The following is a 20065-nucleotide window of genomic DNA, read 5'->3' as shown; positions in this document are numbered from 1 at the left end:
AGGACTGTTGAATAATCTCGTACTTATGCAAACTATGTCAGCTACGTCGATATCGGTTTTAATGCTATTTCAGTCACAATAAATTTCTGTTCTTTTATGAATAAAATTCGATTTAATTGATCCATTCGCCTAAACGCCACCCTTGGCAGTAGAGCATAAATGACGGAATAGTTACAGCCGATTAGCAACAATTTCGTCAAATTTTGCCGCATAGAATTTTCACCCGGAAATTAATTTTATTCCACCAAAAACACAAGGTATTTGTCAATTATGTCTTCATCTTATTGAATTTCTACCGATTACTCTTTCATTCCGCTGCACAAGACGCCAATTTGATATCGGTAGCTTACTTGACCTTGAAGGGCTAAGAATATCAAAATACTCCCACAGAAAATCAATAAATTTGTTCCGATTTTCAATTATGAAGGCCTTCAACAGTTCACCCCCAAACTTCAAATATGATGGCCCTGGTTGATAATCTTAAAATTCTGTGTGATTTGTGAATGTTTTTTTCTACGGTAGGATCGCGATGTTTTCCGCTGCTGTGCGAGGTCTCTGTTCGCGGCATCTCCGTCGAATCGTCGTTAGACCGCCGCCTGTGATAGGTCGTTCGGTGCACCTGACCGCCTACCTAACCGCCGACAAGGCCTCGTTAAGTAAATTACGTAAACGGACTGGTTATCCGTTTATTAATTGTCGCAAGGCTCTCGACCGATTCGAAAACGACGTCGACAAAGCCGAGGAGTGGCTTCGCGCCGAGGCGCAGAAAGAGGGATGGGCGAAAGCGACTAAATTACAACACCGCGCCATGTCTAACGGGCTGATCGGATTAATCGTCGAGGGCGACGCCGCCTCCATCGTCGAGCTGAACTGCGAAACAGATTTCGTCGCGCGCAATAAGAAGTTCCACGCGTTGGTGCAACAGGTCGCCGACGCCTGTTTACGCGGCGGCTCGACTTCGAATAGCGATACGCGAAATATCGTCGCGTTCGATAAAAGTCGAATCGCGTCGTTGCCGTGCGACGGCGCCGAAACCGTATCGGACGCGATCGCGTTGGTGATCGGGAACATCGGCGAGAATATGGCGCCGCGTCGCGGCGTCGTGATGCGCGCGGCGGACGGTTTCGAGTTAGCGAGCTACGTTCATTCGGCCGGTCCCGAAAGCGCGAGTTCGGGCGCGTGCCAACTCGGTAAATACTGCGCCGTTGTTTCGTACCGCCGGACGGCGTCGCCGCCTGACGGCGCGCGCTTCAAAACGGAGGAATTGGCGCGCCAGTTGTGCCAGCATATCGTCGGCATGAACCCGGACCGCGTCGGTTCGCCGGACGACGACGACGAACCCGACTCGAATAAAGACGACGAAAAGCGGTTGTTGTTTCAGGAATTCCTGATGGACGAATCGATCACCGTTAAAGAATTCTTGGAACAAAATTCGTTGGAAATTTCGGACTTCGTGAAGTTTCAATGCGGGGAACAACTTCCCGGGGACGATTTAGAATAGATTAATTACTTTAATTATGAATGGTATAAATATGTTTTTGTCTTCGAATAAAATAAAGAAATAGCTTTAGAAATATTTCTCAGTTTTTTTAATGTTCATTAGACATATTGAAGCGCATATAGCTATCGGCCAGCCCAGGATCCAGTTGCGCAGTTCTGAGTTATAAGTGTTATATTTAAAGCCCTATGATAACAGACACGTTCAAGACCGTCAGTATGCCTACACAGTCTCATCGAGTACATCGCATCAGAAAATGGAGTGTTTTTATAAAATCCGTGTTTCGAGTAAGAAAATCAATAACGTTTTGCGTATATGCATGAACAGTTCCTAAATAAATAAATTCCCCCTAAAATGATTTTCAATTATTCAATTTTGGCTATTAACGTACATCCGTTCGATTTTCATGAACGTAGAACTTTTTGTAAGGTAATAGCCACGCGCTATCGGGTCGGGGTAGTGCTCGCGTGGAAAACCTGAAATTGAAAATCAGATGCAGAAGCAATTTCACAACTTCACATTTTCGGGTGAAAATTTTGCTACTTTTTCCTACAAAAATGAACTAGGCTTGGAAGTATATATATGCGTATATTTTTGAACGAAAACGAATAAGTGTTAGGCTAAACAAAAATCATACCTTGTTTCTCCGCAGCGGCCGGGTCATTTTTGTAAAATATGATAAAATTTATAAACAGTTCATTTCTATAGCGGCCGGGTCTGTTATGGTAAAATTGATCACGATTTAAAAAAAAGTAATGTATAGGGTAGATAGGCGGCCGGGTCAACTTATAAGCTCAGCAGAGCGGAGAAACAAGGTATCAATTTTTTTTAGCCTTACGTACCAATGAATAATCCATAAATCAGGTCTTTTCTAAAAACCAATCGCCCAAGTTAGAAATCTATACGCGCCCGTAAAGAAATAAATCCCCCTTCGTGACGCGTGTACGGTAGTGGATCTGATTCCGTGAACGACGAAGAAACTGTTCCTATTACGTTATTTAAGCAAACTACGTCGTCAGGTTGACAATAGATAATTTATTCTACATATGGTTACTCTCTGACTGAGGGGCTTGTGCCTGTATTTAACTGGGGCCAGTCCCGCGAAGGTAATTAGCGACCAGTTGCTTATGATAACCTTTGAATTTGAATTTTTGTTTAATGTGTAAAATTGATATAAAACTGCCCATCGCCGGTGCGGCTAATGCTGTTAAATCCCCACTTGCCATTTATAACACAAGTAATGATATCGTGCACTAACATAGGAAACAGATTTTGTCAATGCTGATTTTATTTTGTGGACAATGAAATATCTATCTATCTATCTGAAATAAACGACAAAGAAGAGATGAACGATTGTCAACGGATTCGTTTTCTACTCAAAAATATCAGCAGTCATGTACCCATGAGTCAGTAGTATAGGCCTACAAACGAGTTGTATGTAGGGCGCATAAACTCTTAATTCAAATTATTCGTCCAATTTAGAAATTCGTCCCCTGACGCAAGTCGCGGAACTTTCTCTTGTTTTGGTATCAAGGCTTCTTTTAATAATCATTTTGATCAGAGGCGGATCCAGGGTCAAAGGGGAGGGAGAGGAATCCACTTAGCAATTTAGGGCCTTTTTCCAAACTTCGCCGTGGTTTCGTCGCTCGCATTTTCAGATCTGGTAAACCAGCGAATATAATTGCCACTACAAAATTTTCAACCTTGAATATTGATCTTTCTTCAGAAAATATCCAGTCCAGAATATCGGAGGGTGGACCCCTCACAAGAACCGAAACACACGAGTGTTCTTGCCCAGAACATCCAACGTTTCGGTTCGTAGGCAGTAAATGTGTCAGCATCCACCCGTAAATAACACCACGCGGGATCTGTTGGTAGGAACTTTGTTCGGGACCTCATGAAACCTGACTCAATCAGGTCAGGATGTCAATCAGTTTTACTTCTGGCTGGTTTATCATAGAACCAATGATCGCCATACTCTGGACCTAACTATAAGCACACGTGGTTAACCCTAACCCTAATTAAGTTTTTTCCCAAGAGATCTGTTTTATTATTATACACATACAATATGTTTTCTAACTGAAGTGACGGGGTTTAAAAAGGACTTGATTTCTTAATCGATGATGCGTTGTACCCGATGAGACAACTGTCTCGCAGCAGTCGTAGAGCTCACCTGACTTTATATATGACATATATAGAGATTCATCTTCGTGAAATCTGAATTTTCAGCGCTATGTAATTTACGTTCCATCCGACGAGAATTTTGAAAACGTGCGTCCGCGTGTAGTACGCTTAGATGTAATAACAGAGACAGAGAGCGAGTGGGGTGTTACCGAGTCACTGATTACAGGTCATGGAAGAATGAATTCTACCACAATCTCCACGACTTCTGCTCCGCGGCAGTGCAAGGACCTGTTACCACCAGAACGATGGGATCACGTTTTCAGTTATAGAATTTATGTGTACGGATATTTTCCGGCTACAGTTTTAGGAATGATTCTAAACTCTGTTTCTATTCTAGTATTCAGAACAATCGGTCGCGCTATTTATCAAACTATAATGATTCTCGCCTGGTTTGATTTACTGTTCGTATGTTCAGTGTTTCTTCTTTATCCACTTCGAATATTCAAAATCGGTATGAATTCCAGCGTGTCTATTCTTGGCCGTTACGACGACTGGTTTTTTGGACACGAAATTACAATTTGGGTTCAACCGCTGTTTCATACGTTTCAAATGACAAAAAATTGGGCCGTAGTTATAATCAATTTTGAAAGACTTCTGGTCGTCGCGAGTCCGCTGTATTTCAGACGATTCTGGGACAATAAACAAATAATTTTTCTGTCGGTTTTCAATGTCGTTATATCCATTGTTTGTTACTGGCCGTATTATTTGCCACAACGTTTACCCGGAAAGGCCACGCGACATTGTTTCAGGAGTCAATCCACGATGGGAGCTTTTGGAGCGAAAACAATTCGAACACCTTTTGCCTATTCCCGTGCTAATGCTGCAGTTCACGTTAATAATTCCAACATTTTCATGACTGTTCTTGCACCTTTCATTACTTTAATTGTGATAAATCTAACTTTATTAGGAATTATGATGTTTAGAAAACTAAATCGAAAGAAACAATTTCACGCGGACGCAGCGGCGCCCGGTAAAAAATCTACCGAATTCAAAATATTAAAAGTGGTTATTATCATTGTAATTCTGTTTTTTATTTGTGAAACTCCCGCCTCGCTGGACCGCGTGTTAGGGTTTTTGCAGAAAAGGTATGGATTACTCCACGGCGTATCTTTTGATGAACGAATGATCATGCGTAAAGTAGGAATTCTGTTCAGTGTTTTAGACTCGTCCGTAAATTTCTTCGTTTACTGCGCTACAAACGGCGCCTTTAGGAAAAAAGCTAAACAGATTTTACTAATAAATTATCTGTGGGATTCTAAATAGAATTAGAAAAATAATTGATTTCATAAGAATCAGATCGAAACATCTGCCGCATCGAAAGCGGTGACAATACGATTTAAAACCCGATACGATGTTCATTTATCTTCGTAATTTTGATACGCTGCTTGAACTGATACGACGCCTTTTCCATCAATGACTTTGTTTCTGAAGCGCGGGTTCGATTTCATCATTATCAAAGGGAATGCATATAGAATGGACTATTGATTTCGTATGCGGTCTATTCAGGACAAGAATAGCTTTTGTTTCACCTTGGACTACTCCCAAGATTTCACATTCGTCCGATCACTTAGAGACAATGGTATTTAGTGACACGCAAACCTGTGACTTTTCTTATCGTCGACGTATTTTATTATCCATACAAAAAATATATATTTCAGTCGACTCCTTTAAAACAGAATGCTTTCGCGTCGAACGAAAATCTCAGAACCGTTGCATTAGCAGAATGTGAATTAGATTTCATGTGAACACAGCAGGCACAACGATTCATGATGGAATTTTCATCCCAAGCGAGAGACTATTTCAATCAATTTCTTACTGGTTAAAACGAACGTATATTCTGGTCCCGTGAAGTTCGCTGTAACGAGCATCCACTGTGTACACTTATAACGCGAATTTTATCGCCTAAACTCGAACACAAAATATCTCAATTGATTTGAGTGCGGAGGAGTTGATTTTATTATTTGATATACATATTATCCATCATCAAGCCTACGTAGTTCTTATTATACCTATGGACATGATTGGTGCAGTACCGATTGCGATGACTAAATTACTTTTCTGGGTAGGATTATTCTGTTTACAGCAACTTGTTTCCTATACTCGGTACCGGTAACCGCGCGCCTGTATAAAAAAATATTCTCTCTTTTCTGAAATTGGTACCGGGCAAGTCGCTTGTCTGGGTATAGGAGATTCCGCTTCCTCGGGATGATCTTATATACATTGGGGTTGTCTAAGAGAGATTTGCATAATAATCAACAAGGTCTAAGATAACAATTTTCCCACCATTATCCGCTTTTGAAATTTCTAACAGTTGTTAAGTTTCAGAGTTCATGAAGAGTGAGACGGAATCGACGTGGTAAATTATCAAAATAATTCCTGTTCAGTTGATCACAAATGGTTTGTAAGTTCATAAATATGAAATCGTAGTCCAGACTTGGGTGATAATTTCCGATATTCTAAGTGAGTGTCGAAGTCCAAAACATGCTTATTCCGATGTGGAAGCGAAAAGTTTAAACCATATATATTTTTGAGATTGGCGAAATCTTTCTTAGCGCGATCTATTGCGAATTGCAGTCGTTTGTTAGCTTCAGGCGGAAAAGCTGAACTGGAATCATACTTCCAAATCCAAGACAGCGAACGCGGAATAACTTTTTCGTAGTAACAGTCCCGGAGAGATTTAACTATACTCTCGGCGGTTCTCGATTTAATGTAGCATTTTTGATAATTTCGGAAACTGGTAACGAGATACCGAAACGCGAGGAAATTCAAAACAATACTTCGATCCGTTGGTAACATTATAACCATTGAAGAAACACTATTCCGTAGTCGCCATTACTCCTAGTTTTAAACAATGAAGGAATATACCCTTAATTGTTCGTGTGTAATGACTGTAGACCCGGGTATAGGACTACCATTGTTAAATTGATAAAGCTATAAATATGCTTCCCTCATATATTCAAGAGTGAAAGTGAGCACCAGAGCATCTCATTATCAAATAGTTGGGTCCGCTCGGCCGTTTGAGGTTGGGCAACACAGCCCAGTAAATGCAAAACTACAAACATGGATACCTGATTTCGTATATTTAGTATATATAGTGACACTGCGAGGGATGGTTATATTTCAAGACCAGAATCAATAGTCTATCACGCAGAGATTTTTTGCTTGTGTGATCGCGGCTATAGATAGGCCTAAACCAACATTTTGCTTGCCATGACTCCTGGAATTTTTCACTTTTCGCCTGGACAACTCCCAGAAAACACCTGTATTTCCACTTGCCCTGAAGTTTACGAACTCTGTAGGCACCATTTAGGCAGAAAGTTTCCGGAAATAGATCCTCCGGAAATTTCCGGTACGATTCCCGAGAGAAATCTTCCGGAAGTTACTGACTTTCTGTTCGGTGTAATTTCTGGACACGAATGCATTCTCTCTCATAAATCAGATCTCAGTTGAACTGAGTCCGGGATGATAAACTTGCTAATAAACGCAATAACGTGCGGTGTTGCTGCATTGCAGGACGCCGAAACTACAGGTCCCGGTTCCACAGTTGTGAGTAAGAGTTAACTCCGAGTCGAAGTTAGTTCATTTTCGATATAATTTTTTATATGTTTGATAATGCAGTCATAGAATCTGAGGTTTCTTTCGAGCTCGCAAATTAGCCAAGTTTCACGGGTTTAAGATCATTTTGCGTCTTTGCTCCACGTCTATTCATCAGTTTGCAAAAACATCGGGGCTATATCATCTTGAAGTTTCCAAAATCATCACAGTCAAGTGTTAGTAAGAGCTTTGCGATTTGAGGGCAGAACCGTTGCATCAGTTCAAGCAGAAAGCAGCATGAAAAAATCATGAAGTTACAAACAGCAACCACTGAGTTCGACCATCTTACCGTCATTGATAATATGGACGCTGTGGTCTGTTTCTTGAAATGTGGAATGAAAGGAACTTTTATCTGTCCTATTTAGAGTCCAACAGATAATTTATTAGTAAAATCTGTTTAGCTTTTTTTCTAAAGGCGCCGTTTGTTGCGCAGTAAACGAAGAAATTTACGGACGAGTCTATAACACTGAACAGAATTCCCACTTTACGCATGATCATCAGCCCACCCCCAACTACACCGTGACGTAAGCCATACCTCTTCTGCAAGAAATGCAACAGTCGGTCCAGCGATGCGGGGATTTCACAGATAAAAAACAGAAATACAATTATAAGAACCACTTTTAATATTTTGAGTTCGGTAGATTTTTCACCGGGCGCCGCTGCGTCCGCGCGAAATTGTTTCTTTCGATTTAGTTTTCTAAACATCATAATTCCGAACAAAGTTAGATTTATCACAATTAAACTAATAAAAGGTGTAGAAACAGTCATGAACATGTATGAATTATCAAGATAAAGCGCGGCGCTAGCAGAGGAATAAGTAAAAGGTGTTCGAATTGTTTTCGCTCCAAAAGCACCCATCGTATATAAACGTGTGTAACAGCGCCGCCTTGGCCTTCCGGGTAAACGTAGTGGAAAATAATACGGCCAGAAACAAATGGCGGAAATAATGCCGTTCAAAACCGATATAAAAATTATTTGCTTTTTGTCCCAGAATCGTCTGAAATACAGCGGACTCGCGACGACCAGAAGTCTTTCAAAATTTACTGTAACTACGCCCCAATTTTTTGCCATTTGAAACGTATAAAACAGCGGTAGAACCCAAATTATAATTTCGTGTCCAAAAAACCAGTCGTCGATACGCCCGAGAATAAATACTCTGGAACTCATATAGATGATATACATTCGAAATGGATAAAGAAGAAACACTGAAAATACGAACAGTAAATCAAACCAGGCGAGAATGATTATAGTTTGATAAGTGGAGCGACCGATCTTTCTGAATACTAGAATAGAAACAGAGTTTAGAAACATTCCTAAAACTGAAGCTGGAAAATATCCGTACGTATAAATATTATAGCTGAAAACGTGATCCCATCGTTCTGGTCGTGATAGGTCCTTGCACCATCGCGGAGCAGCAGTCGTTAAGATTGTGGTAAAATTCATGTTGAAGCGCACAGAATGCGTTTTAGCAGTGATTCCAGCAGTTACACCCACTTAGCTCTCTGTCTCTCTCGACCTCCCATCAAAATCTAAGCCTACCGTACGCCGCACATTTTCAACATCGTTGTCAGATGGGAAATAAATTACATAGTGCTGAAAAATTCCGATTTCACAAAGATGAATCTCGACAAGTCTAGCGGGCTTTTCGACTGCCACTATACCTGACGCAATCAAAACCGAAACGAGAAGACTTTCTATAGTATATACAGTCTCATCGAGGTTACAAAAATGAAATATTGTCAGAGGAAACTTCGGATTTCACAAAGATAAATCTCTAGTCAGGCGAGCTCTAACGACCGTCACCGTGCCAGACACGTTTGAAACCGAAGATAGGACTCCGGTACAGTCCCATCGAGTACGTATTGCACCATTGATCCAGAAATCATGTTTTCGTACTAGAATCAGTGTTCCAACAAACTAGATGAAATAGCCCCGGAACTTTGTTCGGGACCTCGTGAAACCTGACTCTAGTTGCCGGATTTAAACCCGGTTCACTTCTGACCGGTTTATCAAACAATCAGTTATCGTCATATTCTGAACCTTACTTATTTAAAACGTATGGTCCCTTATATAAATAAACAGATCACACGGTTAAGGCTAAACAAAAATGATACCTTGTTTCTCCGCAGCGGCCGGGTCATTTTTGTAAAATATGATAAAATTTATAAACAGTTCATTTCTATACCGGCCGGGTCTGTTATGGTAAAATTGATCACGATTTTAAAAAAAGAGTAATGTACAGGGCAGATAGGCGGCCGGGTCAACTTATAAGCTCAGCAGAGCGGAGAAACAAGGTATCCATTTTTTTAGCCTAACCCTATCCCTAGCTAGCTTCTGATTGGGCGAGAGTGGTCAGCTCATTTGAATAAACAGGCCACATCTAGTATGATAGTACCATAGGTTACTAGGGATCGTATGATTTACTAACCCTAGCCTGTGATTGGTCAAGAGCTGGTCACTTGCAGCATGGCCAAATCACAACATGAATTTCTACTCCGCCTGGTTATGAGACAAAAAGTTTCAAATCAATTCAAGTCCAAATCAATCGAATCCATTACAATACATTACTATCAGGCGAGAAATGATGACAGGCTAAACTCGCCAACTCTTGGGAGTACCGGTGCCCTAAAAGTGGTTCCGAAGATAAGGGAATTTATTGCGTAACCAGTACAGTATTTCAAACTCCTTAAACACCTTACCTTAGGCTAAACAAACATGATACCTTGTTTCTCCGCAGCGGCCGGGTCATTTTTGTAAAATATGATAAAATTTGTAAACAGTTCGTTTCTATAGCGGCCGGGTCTGTTATGGTAAAATTGATCACGATTTAAAAAAAAGTAATGTACAGGGTAGATAGGCGGCCGGCCGGGTGAACATTTAAGCTCAGCAGAGCGGAGAAACAAGGTATCAATTTTTTTAGCCTTATCGGACCTTTACTTCGACCTACATTTAAGAAAGAAATCAAAGAAATCCCTGATAAGAAACAATATGGCATCAACTGCCGACATCTGTAAACCTGAGCTCGAAGATAAAGACAAAAACACGAAAATAACAAATCCTCGAGAGTTCTAATTTACATAAATATGTAGCAACCTGTTTTATTAATTACTAACCGAATCACAAAATACAGTATTTACAAAAAATGACAAGATATTCATTTTTTTAAATGAACAGTTTTCTACGCGAGTCTCCTTAAAGGAAAGAATAGAAAATTCCAATGCAACCCAATGCAGTAACATGTACAGTTGAACTCAGTAATACAGCGGGACCTCGCTACAGCGAATTTCACGGAACCAGAAAATCCGTTGGTTGTAACCGATAGTTCGTTATATCCAGTATGAAATTGATCAAATTTTCTTAAGTTTTCTGGGACGCGAAATTCTATATTTGTTATATCCGAAGAATCGTTGTGTCCGAGATCGTTATAACGAGATTCCGCTGTATTCCGCTAACAGCAAATTGCCCTATATCCGCTATCGATCGAGTCAGTACAAACCGCTCGTCTGCGTCTGGGTAGGAGATTTTTGTTCCCTCGCGAGGTAAACGAATTCGCTTTCTTGCGAATTGCGCGCGATATTTGAAAGAAAACAAACGGTTATTCGATTCGTGGAAAGTGCGAGTGAAACTTAACGAAATACTCGGCATAAATTCGCACCGATAGAAAAACGAGAAAGGAAAAAAAATGGATCTCGATTGTACCACAATAAATAGCATGAAAGTGTTAACAGTGAACATTAAGAGACAAACACCGTTTTACTCCATCTTGCTGATAATAATACACGTAATTCAAAATCATAATTCCTGAAATAGTAATTTCTGAAAAACTTTCCCCGAACATCTGACGGTGCTAAAAGCCTCAAATAAAATACACGTATCATCACATCTTTCCTCGGCAGACGCCATCAGTTTCGAATCCCTGCCGAGGGACGATGGTCTGTCTTATCCCTAATTTTACCGAGATTTGAGCCCCTCTTTAAGGTTCTTGAAGATATAAGCGAATCAATACTTGAAGCCATTGAAACTAATTTCTTAGGAAACATTCACTGTACATTGATATTTTGTAAACTTTAAGTTTTTACACAATTTACATGAAATATTTTATCATCTAACAACATCGAAAAAAAGGATAAAAACTGAACAATAAGTCTCTAAATGATGCGACGTATGATTTACGAATATTCGATGATTCTGGAATGTTATTCACATTTTGTTACATGATCTTGAATGAATAAATAATGGTCGTAACGTAGTCGTCAATTCGCTGTCTGTACCCGCTATCCAGGATCGGTGCCGGAGCAAGTTGACCCGGCTCATATCCGAGCTCAGAATTGCGTTCATACTTTTTTTTTTACGTGGATGCAATTCGAGACCATAGCTATCCTGCACCACATTCCAGCAAAAGTTTTGGAATTTGGAATTTTCAGTCAACAAATTTTATCGGGGGCAAAACTATTGGCCCGACTAGTCATCCCTGCCACACCTCTTGACAATTACTGACAGCCCTACAAAAACTGATCGTCTGGACGTTAGTCTCCTGTCTCGACCCTGACGACACGAAATTTCATGAGAAGATTGTCAATAAAACAGAAGTATCAGAATTTACAGAATTCAAGTGAGCTTTAAAAAATACGTCATCTTCTGGGACCCATTTCCACATTCGTGTAACCACTTTCAAAGATACCCTTACTTTACTGGAGATACTTTACCCTTATTTTACCAACTAAAAAGCCCTGACAGATTACGACAGTAAGATTCAGCAAATGGAATAAAGACTAAAAAGGCGCAAACAGTCTATTTTCTATGTGCAGTCAACCCCCGATATACCACCCTCCCCTTTGCCGCCACCCCGCCTACTACCAGGTTTTCTCAAGGTACATCTCAATACAAATACATAGTAAAACACCCCCGATATACCACCCTCCCATATACCGCCGCCCCCGCCTACCGCCAGGTTTTCTCAAGGTACATCGCAATACAAATACATAGTAAAACACCCCCGATATACCACCCTCCCATTTACCGCCACCCCTGCCTACCGCCAGGTTTCCTCAATGTAGATCTCAATACAAAAACATAGTAAAACACCTCCAATATACCGCCATACTCTCTATACCACAAAAATCGTTCTGCACCGATGTGGGCGTTATATCGGGGCTTGACTGTATACTGAATTTGTGGGAAATTATGCAAAATTTAAGTAGTTACGTATATACCAGGTCCCTTTAACTCGGTGACTACTAAATAGGCTTGGAAATTAAGCCGAGATCTATTAGATCGGCTATAGAAGTAAGAATGGCTCAGAGCTATAGAACTAAGAATAGCTCAGTCTTAAATATAAGCTTCGACCGTACATATAGGCCAGAACTCGAAGATGGCAGTTAGGCTAGAAAAAAGAAGATACCTCGTTTCTCCTAATCGGCCGCATCATTTTTAAAACATGCTGCAAAATTTATAATCAACTCATTTCTGTAACTGCCGCGTCAGTTATGGTTACCTTGATCATGATTAAAAAAAAAAAATTATCTACAGGGTTGATAGGCGGCCGGCTGAGCAGAAATGAAAAACTATTGTAGCTAGCCTTACGTTTCATATCTATGACAAAATCCCTGAATTTACTTTCATCGCAGAGAGATATATGCATTGAATTCAAGATGAAGTGGCACCTTAACCCTTTCAGTGCATCTACACCGCAGTGCGGTGTATGAATCGGTGATGGATTGCAATGCGGTGTATTGATGTAATTAGTTTTTATCTCTATTGAATGATGGCAGCACCTGTCAAACATAGTGAAATACTAGTAACTAACGATACACCGCACCGCGGTGTAGACGCACTATAGAGGTATTCCCGTTATTCAACACACTAGGGCGGAATTTTTCAAAATTTTCAAATTATCTCCAGCACTATAGGGTATTAAACTAGTCAGCACTGAAAGGGTTAAACGGATAAAAAAAACTCTTCTTCACCACGAGTTAGAGATAAACTCTGACGACGGCAGGCGATGTACCCCCGTATCGATGACAATGAGAACATAAATTACAGAACTAGTTAAAGCGACCTTAACCTTCGTAGTGATGCGTTTACGATGACTAATGACTAATAACGACTCGTCGAATGAGAACATCGCGAACTACCGAAAAAACCGACTTAATCCTGATCAGTTCAATCCCGGATTCACGCGCCCTCGACCATTTTTATCGGATTTTTTTGTACAAATAAACCAGATGTCGGCCCCCAGATGGTCCGGATTATGCCGGTTTTTACTGTATTTTCTTAACGGTAACTCTCTGCTAAAATGAAATTCTTCGTTATAGCTCTGTGTGCTGCTTGTGTCCGTCTGCAAAGAACAAATTTAAAGAAATCATCAATAAATCATAAATAGGGGCCGAGCGGAATCAGCGCCCATTTCTGCTCCGTTCAAGGGATATTTCCCGATTACATCGGTCGGAGTTCGTACAGATCAGTCATTCCTGGATAGAAAAAGTTTTAAAGGAGAAAATTCCATATTTTGAGGAAGCGTCTGCTTCGCTTTCGTCCCAATGACAGTAGACTCCTCCTGTCTATAAGCAAATATTCATCCTTGACGCGACTAAACTTGTTTTCCCAATCGGTAACCTCCTAATAGGGTAACAAAAAGATCGTGCTTCCAACCGTATGCATTAGGTGTACAATTGCTAGAATTTCTAATTCCCGATCTCTCAAATTGAAGGAGTTTTAAAGTACTTTCTGACATTTTGTTCAAATTAAAGGAGTTTCAAACACCTTGAAAAACATTTTCCCTTAAGAAGTTTTTCATGAATCAAGGAGTCGTGGGGACCCTAGTCGATAACCAAGGCGCCATTCTGAAAATCATGGATCCACGCGGACCGCAACTAACCTGCTTTTGTAGTTGTCTTTCGTTGTGACGACGACGTCGATGAAGTTTTATCTATTTTTTTATTATTGTAAATTTTCTCCCAAAGTTGTTTAATCTCGGCGTCGTAGTTTTTCCACTCAGGCGCGATTCTCATCGCGGCCGCCAGTTTCGGCTCCTTCGTCTGAGGATTATTACACTGAAAAATATATGTGTCATTCAGAGTTAATCCTCCAGTGATTTGATATCAGATTTGATACCACGATAATGACAGCCAATTTGGATAGATGGCGTATGGGTGTAAACTGGTGATATCATATATGACACAAGAGCTGAATAAAATTTGATACCACAGTCTTGACAACCAATTTGGATAGATGGCGTATGGGTGTAGACTGGCGATATCATATATAAAAGAGCTGCCATCCGTATCAAATTTGATACCAGGATAATGACAGTCAATTTGGATAGATGGCGTATGAGTGTGAACTGGTGGTACCATATTTAAAACGAGAGCTTTGGCGATAAATACAAATATAGAATGAAATGTGAACCCCGAGGGGGTAAGACCTTGTGGGGTCCTAACATCAGGCCTAGTACTAGGTACTGTGACTTATCATTAACAAAAAGAAGTCTGCAACAGAGCAGTCAAACAAGTGAATTCAGATGTATTTAGGTGTTTAAAGCCTATTCAGTACTTAACATCAACTCGGGGTAGAATTTTACCGGTTTTAACTTTACCACAGTAAGAGACAGAGTCTACTGCATTTTCGCCAATGCAGGGTGGGTTCTATTGTGTTCAACACTTACCAAATCGATAGTTTTCGCTTGAGGTTTTTCAGTATCCGAGCACCAGGTTTCGCACCAAAGCCATTCTTGCGGCAATGATTTTATCGCCACTTGATGAATCATATTGTTCGGTAAATCCTAAAAATAGTAGAAAAGAAATTTTTTTTTTGCTTATCTAAAAATAACTATTGATCTAGCACTCTTCAGCGCTCATGTTGTAAAGATAATGTATAAACCAATGATAAGAACGAAGAATAGAGTCTGAAATGTCTGCTAGAAGTTATTTCAATGTTTCCAGAATACCATAATTGTCACCGGTTTTTCTAGCCCCAGTGCAAAATGGTCTTATATGTAAAGACTAATCTTAAGTTGTTAGATTGGCTATAGAACCAAAATAAGCTTAGACTGGTCTTAAGTTATGAGATTGGCTATAGAACCAAAATGAGCTTAGACTGGTCTTAAGTTATGAGATTGGCTATAGAACCAAAATGAGCTTAGACTGGTCTTAAGTTATGAGATTGGCTATAGAACTAAGATGGTCTTAGACTGGTCTTAAGTTGTTAGATTGGCTATAGAACGACTAGCTCAAGGAAACATTTCGGACTCTTTTTTCATCCCTTTCGGGGGATTTTAGATTGACCTTGCGACTACAAAACCTTAGGCGTCTGTGAGTAAACCTACCTGATCCAGATTTGACAAACTGTTCGGATCTTGACTGAGACCTTGATATTGCCCGCGCAGACGATCGCCGGCGGCAACGCGACGGAACTTCTGTAAATCGACGACGTACAACGCGCTGATATGGTACTTCCTGTGACCCAAATGGTTCGCCCAGTATCCGTGCTTCCAAAATCTGTAAACGGGAATCAACTTTTTATGAATTGATTACGATCGATTGTAAGGGATCTAAGGCTAGGTTGTTAGTTTCAGTGCAGATTCAATTCTTCAGTTAGTGATTTTCAGACTCGGCTTCAAATCAAACCCACATATCTGTGGAACTGGATTCAGACCCAAATTAAACCCACACAACTGTGGAACTGGGACAAGAGTCAAACAAACCCGCACAACTGTGGAGCTGGATTCAGAGTCAAATTAAACCCACACAACTGTTGAGCTGGGTTCAGCGTCACATTAAACCCACACAACTGTTGAACTGGATTCAGAACCAAATTAAACCCACACAACTGTGGAACTGGGACAAGAGTCAAACAAACCCACAAATTCTGTGGAACTGGATTCAGAACCAAATTAAACCCACACAACTGTGGAACTGGGTTCAGAGTCAAATTAAACCCACAAAACTGTGGAACTGGGACAAAAGTCAAATCAAACCCACACAACTGTGGCACTGGGTTCAGAGTCAAATTTAACCCACAAAACTGTGAAACTGAATTCAGTTATCTCGGCCAAGGTTAATTCAAGTTGATGACCTAACCGTTGGTATTCCAAATTTTCGAATTGGAAAGTGCTTGAACCAAAAGAGATTTGTGAAAATATTCAATCATGAAAATGAACTACGCTCTCGTTACTGAAAATGCTACGATAATGACGAATCATTCGAGGCCAAGTTTGAGTCCAGAATCTAAGTAAACTCATATTTTTTTCAGCTCTCACCGGAAGCCGTCCATTTCGGTTCTGCTGTCGCAAAACGGAGTATAGGCGTACGGCGCGCCCTCAAGGTCGAGGTCGTACAGCTCTTGTAAATCGGCGCGCACGATTTGATCGGCGTCGACGTAGATGATCTTCTTTACGTCGAGCGGGAACAAAACGTCCAAAAATAGAATCTTATATCTGAAAATATAAATAAGCTGCTAAATTAACCCTTTCAGTGCATCTACACCGCAGTGCGGTGTATAAATCAGTGATAGATTTTGCTAGTACACCCCAGTGCGGTGTATTGATGTTATTAGTAATTATCTCTCTTGAAAAATGGCAGCACCTGTCAAACATAGTGAAATATTAGTAACTAACAATACACCGCGCCGCAGTGTAGACACACTATAGTGGTATTCCCGTTATTCAACACACTAGGGTGGGATTTAAAAAATTTTCAAATTATTTCCAGCACTATAGGGTATTAATTAGTCAGCACTGAAAGGGTTAAACAACTGAAGTTTGGTACGTAGGCACGGAAACATATTGTTAAACTTATAAATCGTGGAGTTACTTTTCTCCTTTCAACCCCTTTTAATGAAGACGTTTTCGATATCCTTCTATACAGTGAAGAATGGATTAAAAAACAATGTTTCAGTTCAACTGCCATTCGTTCTGGTCCTAATGAAACTTTTATCAGGTACGTACCACCAAAACTGACTGAGCTAGGCCACTTGATGTGCTCTCAAGTCAAGTTGAAATAGACATTAGTAGGCCTACTGTAAAGTCAATTGATGCAAGAAAAGATGGCCGCCTCCATAAATCCCCATTTCATTAATTCAAGCCCTTATTCAAAGGTTTTGAATGAGATTTGAATTCTCTGAAGACTTAACCAGGATCCAGAGTTCCACAGTTATGAGTAAAGATTTGATTCTCAGTTAACTCATCGACAATGAACAGATTTCAACTAAAGAGTTTCAACTCGCTATTTCACAACTGTGGAACTCGATACAGGGCAATATTGAAACTGCGCAGCCAAGGAACTAGTTTCACAGTTGTGAGTTTAAACTTGGCTAGGAGTTAACACACCGAAAATGAACTAATTTAAACTCAAATTGTTAACTCCATCTCACAACTGGGGAACTGCGCCGTATATCACGTCGAAATTTACCCCCAGATGATTCGTTGTTTTTCCGTCTGCTGATGCAACCATCGCGGCCATTTGTACGTCACAAACTCAAACTCGAAACCGTACTCTTTAGCCATATGCGGAATAAAATCCTAAAATAAATCGACGACCAAACATATCAGTTATCTATTTTTGACAAGAAAATGATTCTTGAATAAGGAACTCGGTCTTATGCACCGTGTGACAGACATTCATTAATGACATTTGGTGAGTAGTCTCTTGTTTTCTGAACGACAGTCCAGCCTGTGGCGCAAGGACCAGTTGCAGAATCATGACTAGAGTCCAGGGCCCAGTTCCATAGTCATGGCTTAGACTTAAGACCAATTTAAGACCGTCTTAGTCCTATAACCAATCTAACAACTTAAGACCAGTCTTAAAATCTAAGACCATTTTTGGACTTAAGTTTTAACTGAGGAACCGGCCCCAGAAGTGGTCTTATATCTTTAGACTGACCTTAAATTGTTAGCATGGCTAAGTTGTTAGATTGGTTATAGATCCAAAATAAGCTTAGACTGGTCTTAAGTTTTTAAATTGGCTTTCAGAACTAAAATGAGCCTAGACTGGGCTTTTGTTAGATTAGTTATAGACCGAAGGAGCCTGAACTGGTCTTAAGTTGTTAGATTGGTTATTGACTGGTCTGGAATCGATTGCCAGGACTGTGGTCCCGGGATAAATTATCTCATCCCCGCAATAGTAAAGTACTGATAGATTAGAGCTTACCTTAACAGACGGTGATAAGTAATTCTTGATGAACCAGAATTTCACTTTCGACTTCGTATTTTTCAACACGCCCAACATCATTATTCTGAAAAAGGGGAGGCAAATCTGTTTAATCCGACACCGCAAAACTCTGGATCCTGCCCTCAGGACCTAGTTTAATAGTTCCCGATTTAACCCTTTCAGTGCGTCTACACCGCAGTGCAGTGTATAAATCAGTGATAGACTTTGCTAGTAGGCCTACACTGCAATGCGGTGTATTTTATGTAATTAGTAATTATCTCCCTTGAAAAATGGCAGCACGTGTCATCTATAGTGAAATACTAGTAACTAACGATACACCGCACCGCGGTGTAGACGCACTATAGTGGTATTCCCATAATTAAACACACTAGGGCGGAATTTCTAAAAATTTTCAAATCATCTCTAGCACTATAGGGTATCAACTAGTCAGCACTGAAAGGGTTAACCGGTAACTCAAAAAGTTAAAAACGTTGGATCTGAAGTAATTCTATCTCTTCATTCCAAGAACTGTGTTAACGGCCTGTTATGTCTAACTTCGAATTCGAAAATTACCTCAAGAATCGCTCGTAAAGATGCCCGGACGCGACGGAGAAGATATTCAAAGTCTGATCTTTGTCCTCGGTTTTCGTTTCTTTCGTTTTGCCGGAAAATCGACTGTAAAAAACCGCGGAAAAGAAAACGCTTAAAACGAATACAATTACGCGAATACTTACGTATGCCCGTTATATGCTAAGCACCGGGGTGAAATTTCCCTAAATTTTCAAATGATCTCCACGAGCCAGTTGCACAGTCGTGACTTAACCTCTTCGCTACCATGCGTGACGTATATTTACATCGCAAATAATGATTTACTACGATTGCTGGTGTGGTGAGTCGCTACTCTGCTGGTGTATAGACGTACTAAATTATCGTCTGCTTCAGTTTAGTTACACCGTTTACTCATAGATGGCGAATCAGTGCCTCAAATACTGAACTGAATCGAAAATAAATATGAATATGGGAAAATTCTCTGGTGAGGGGCGTTACATTACCTATGGTAGCGAAGAAGTTAAGTTCAAAAGTGGTCTTAAATCATAAGACCGGTCTGTTAGATTGGCTATAGAACTAAGTCGGTCTTAGACTAGTCTTAAGTCTAAGCCATGACTAAGCAACCAGCCCGAGCATTTTGTGGCACGAAACAATCCGCAATGAAAGGGGTGAAATTCTGACGTTATGAACAAGAAGGACTGCGGCAAGTAAAATTGGGGATTGAACTTACCAAATACACGTTCGTTTCCCCCATTTCTGTTTATGTAAATTATGTTGCGGTGAAAAAAATGAATTCAGTAACAGACGACAAAATAAACCCGTTCACGACGACGACAAGAACATCGAGCAGACGCACGTCTGCTATACGCAGACTGTCACCATGGCGATGAAAAAAGCATGAGCAGCCGGCTGCTAGGAACGAAATGGCTGTGATTATCATAATATCTACGTACATGTAGGGGGTTAGAAAGATTTTTTTGACGAAGAACATAGAATCAAATTAAGTCATTCCGTAACCAATAGTGGAGGGATTGGCCCAGCAACATACATCTAATATCAAAATTGCTGGTCTCAACTCTTTAAATCAGTTAAAGGG

The 20065-nt window shown here is 40.4% G+C and overlaps 2 protein-coding genes across 5 annotated transcripts in view; one reads left to right on the top strand and one right to left on the bottom strand.

Annotated features, from left to right (window-relative positions):
• The first annotated feature begins 196 nt into the window (after window positions 1-196).
• Window positions 197-1544, top strand: LOC141911059 (elongation factor Ts, mitochondrial-like). The gene is made up of 2 exons (XM_074802021.1): window positions 197-257; window positions 523-1544. Exon 2 carries the CDS (start codon window positions 530-532, stop codon window positions 1499-1501), a length of 972 nt encoding a protein of 323 aa, XP_074658122.1. The 5' UTR covers window positions 197-257; window positions 523-529; the 3' UTR covers window positions 1502-1544.
• An 8828-nt stretch (window positions 1545-10372) lies between these two features.
• LOC141910698 (UDP-glucose:glycoprotein glucosyltransferase 1-like) overlaps window positions 10373-20065 on the bottom strand; it is a 33833-nt gene continuing 24140 nt past the window's right edge. For all 4 annotated transcript variants that reach the window (XM_074801427.1, XM_074801429.1, XM_074801426.1 and 1 more), the window contains exons 29-36: window positions 18994-19095; window positions 18421-18505; window positions 17683-17792; window positions 16533-16709; window positions 15600-15771; window positions 14940-15056; window positions 14154-14328; window positions 10373-13613 (exon numbers count right to left, since the gene is read on the bottom strand). In XM_074801427.1, coding sequence (XP_074657528.1) covers window positions 13585-13613; window positions 14154-14328; window positions 14940-15056; window positions 15600-15771; window positions 16533-16709; window positions 17683-17792; window positions 18421-18505; window positions 18994-19095 — 967 coding nt within the window. In that variant the 3' untranslated portion in view covers window positions 10373-13584. The remainder of the gene's footprint in view (window positions 13614-14153; window positions 14329-14939; window positions 15057-15599; window positions 15772-16532; window positions 16710-17682; window positions 17793-18420; window positions 18506-18993; window positions 19096-20065) is intronic.

The sequence above is a fragment of the Tubulanus polymorphus genome, chromosome 9, assembly GCF_964204645.1.
Source record: "Tubulanus polymorphus chromosome 9, tnTubPoly1.2, whole genome shotgun sequence".
NCBI classification, from domain to species: Eukaryota; Metazoa; Nemertea; class Palaeonemertea; order Tubulaniformes; family Tubulanidae; genus Tubulanus; species Tubulanus polymorphus.
This window is presented reverse-complemented; position numbering and strand designations above follow the sequence as displayed.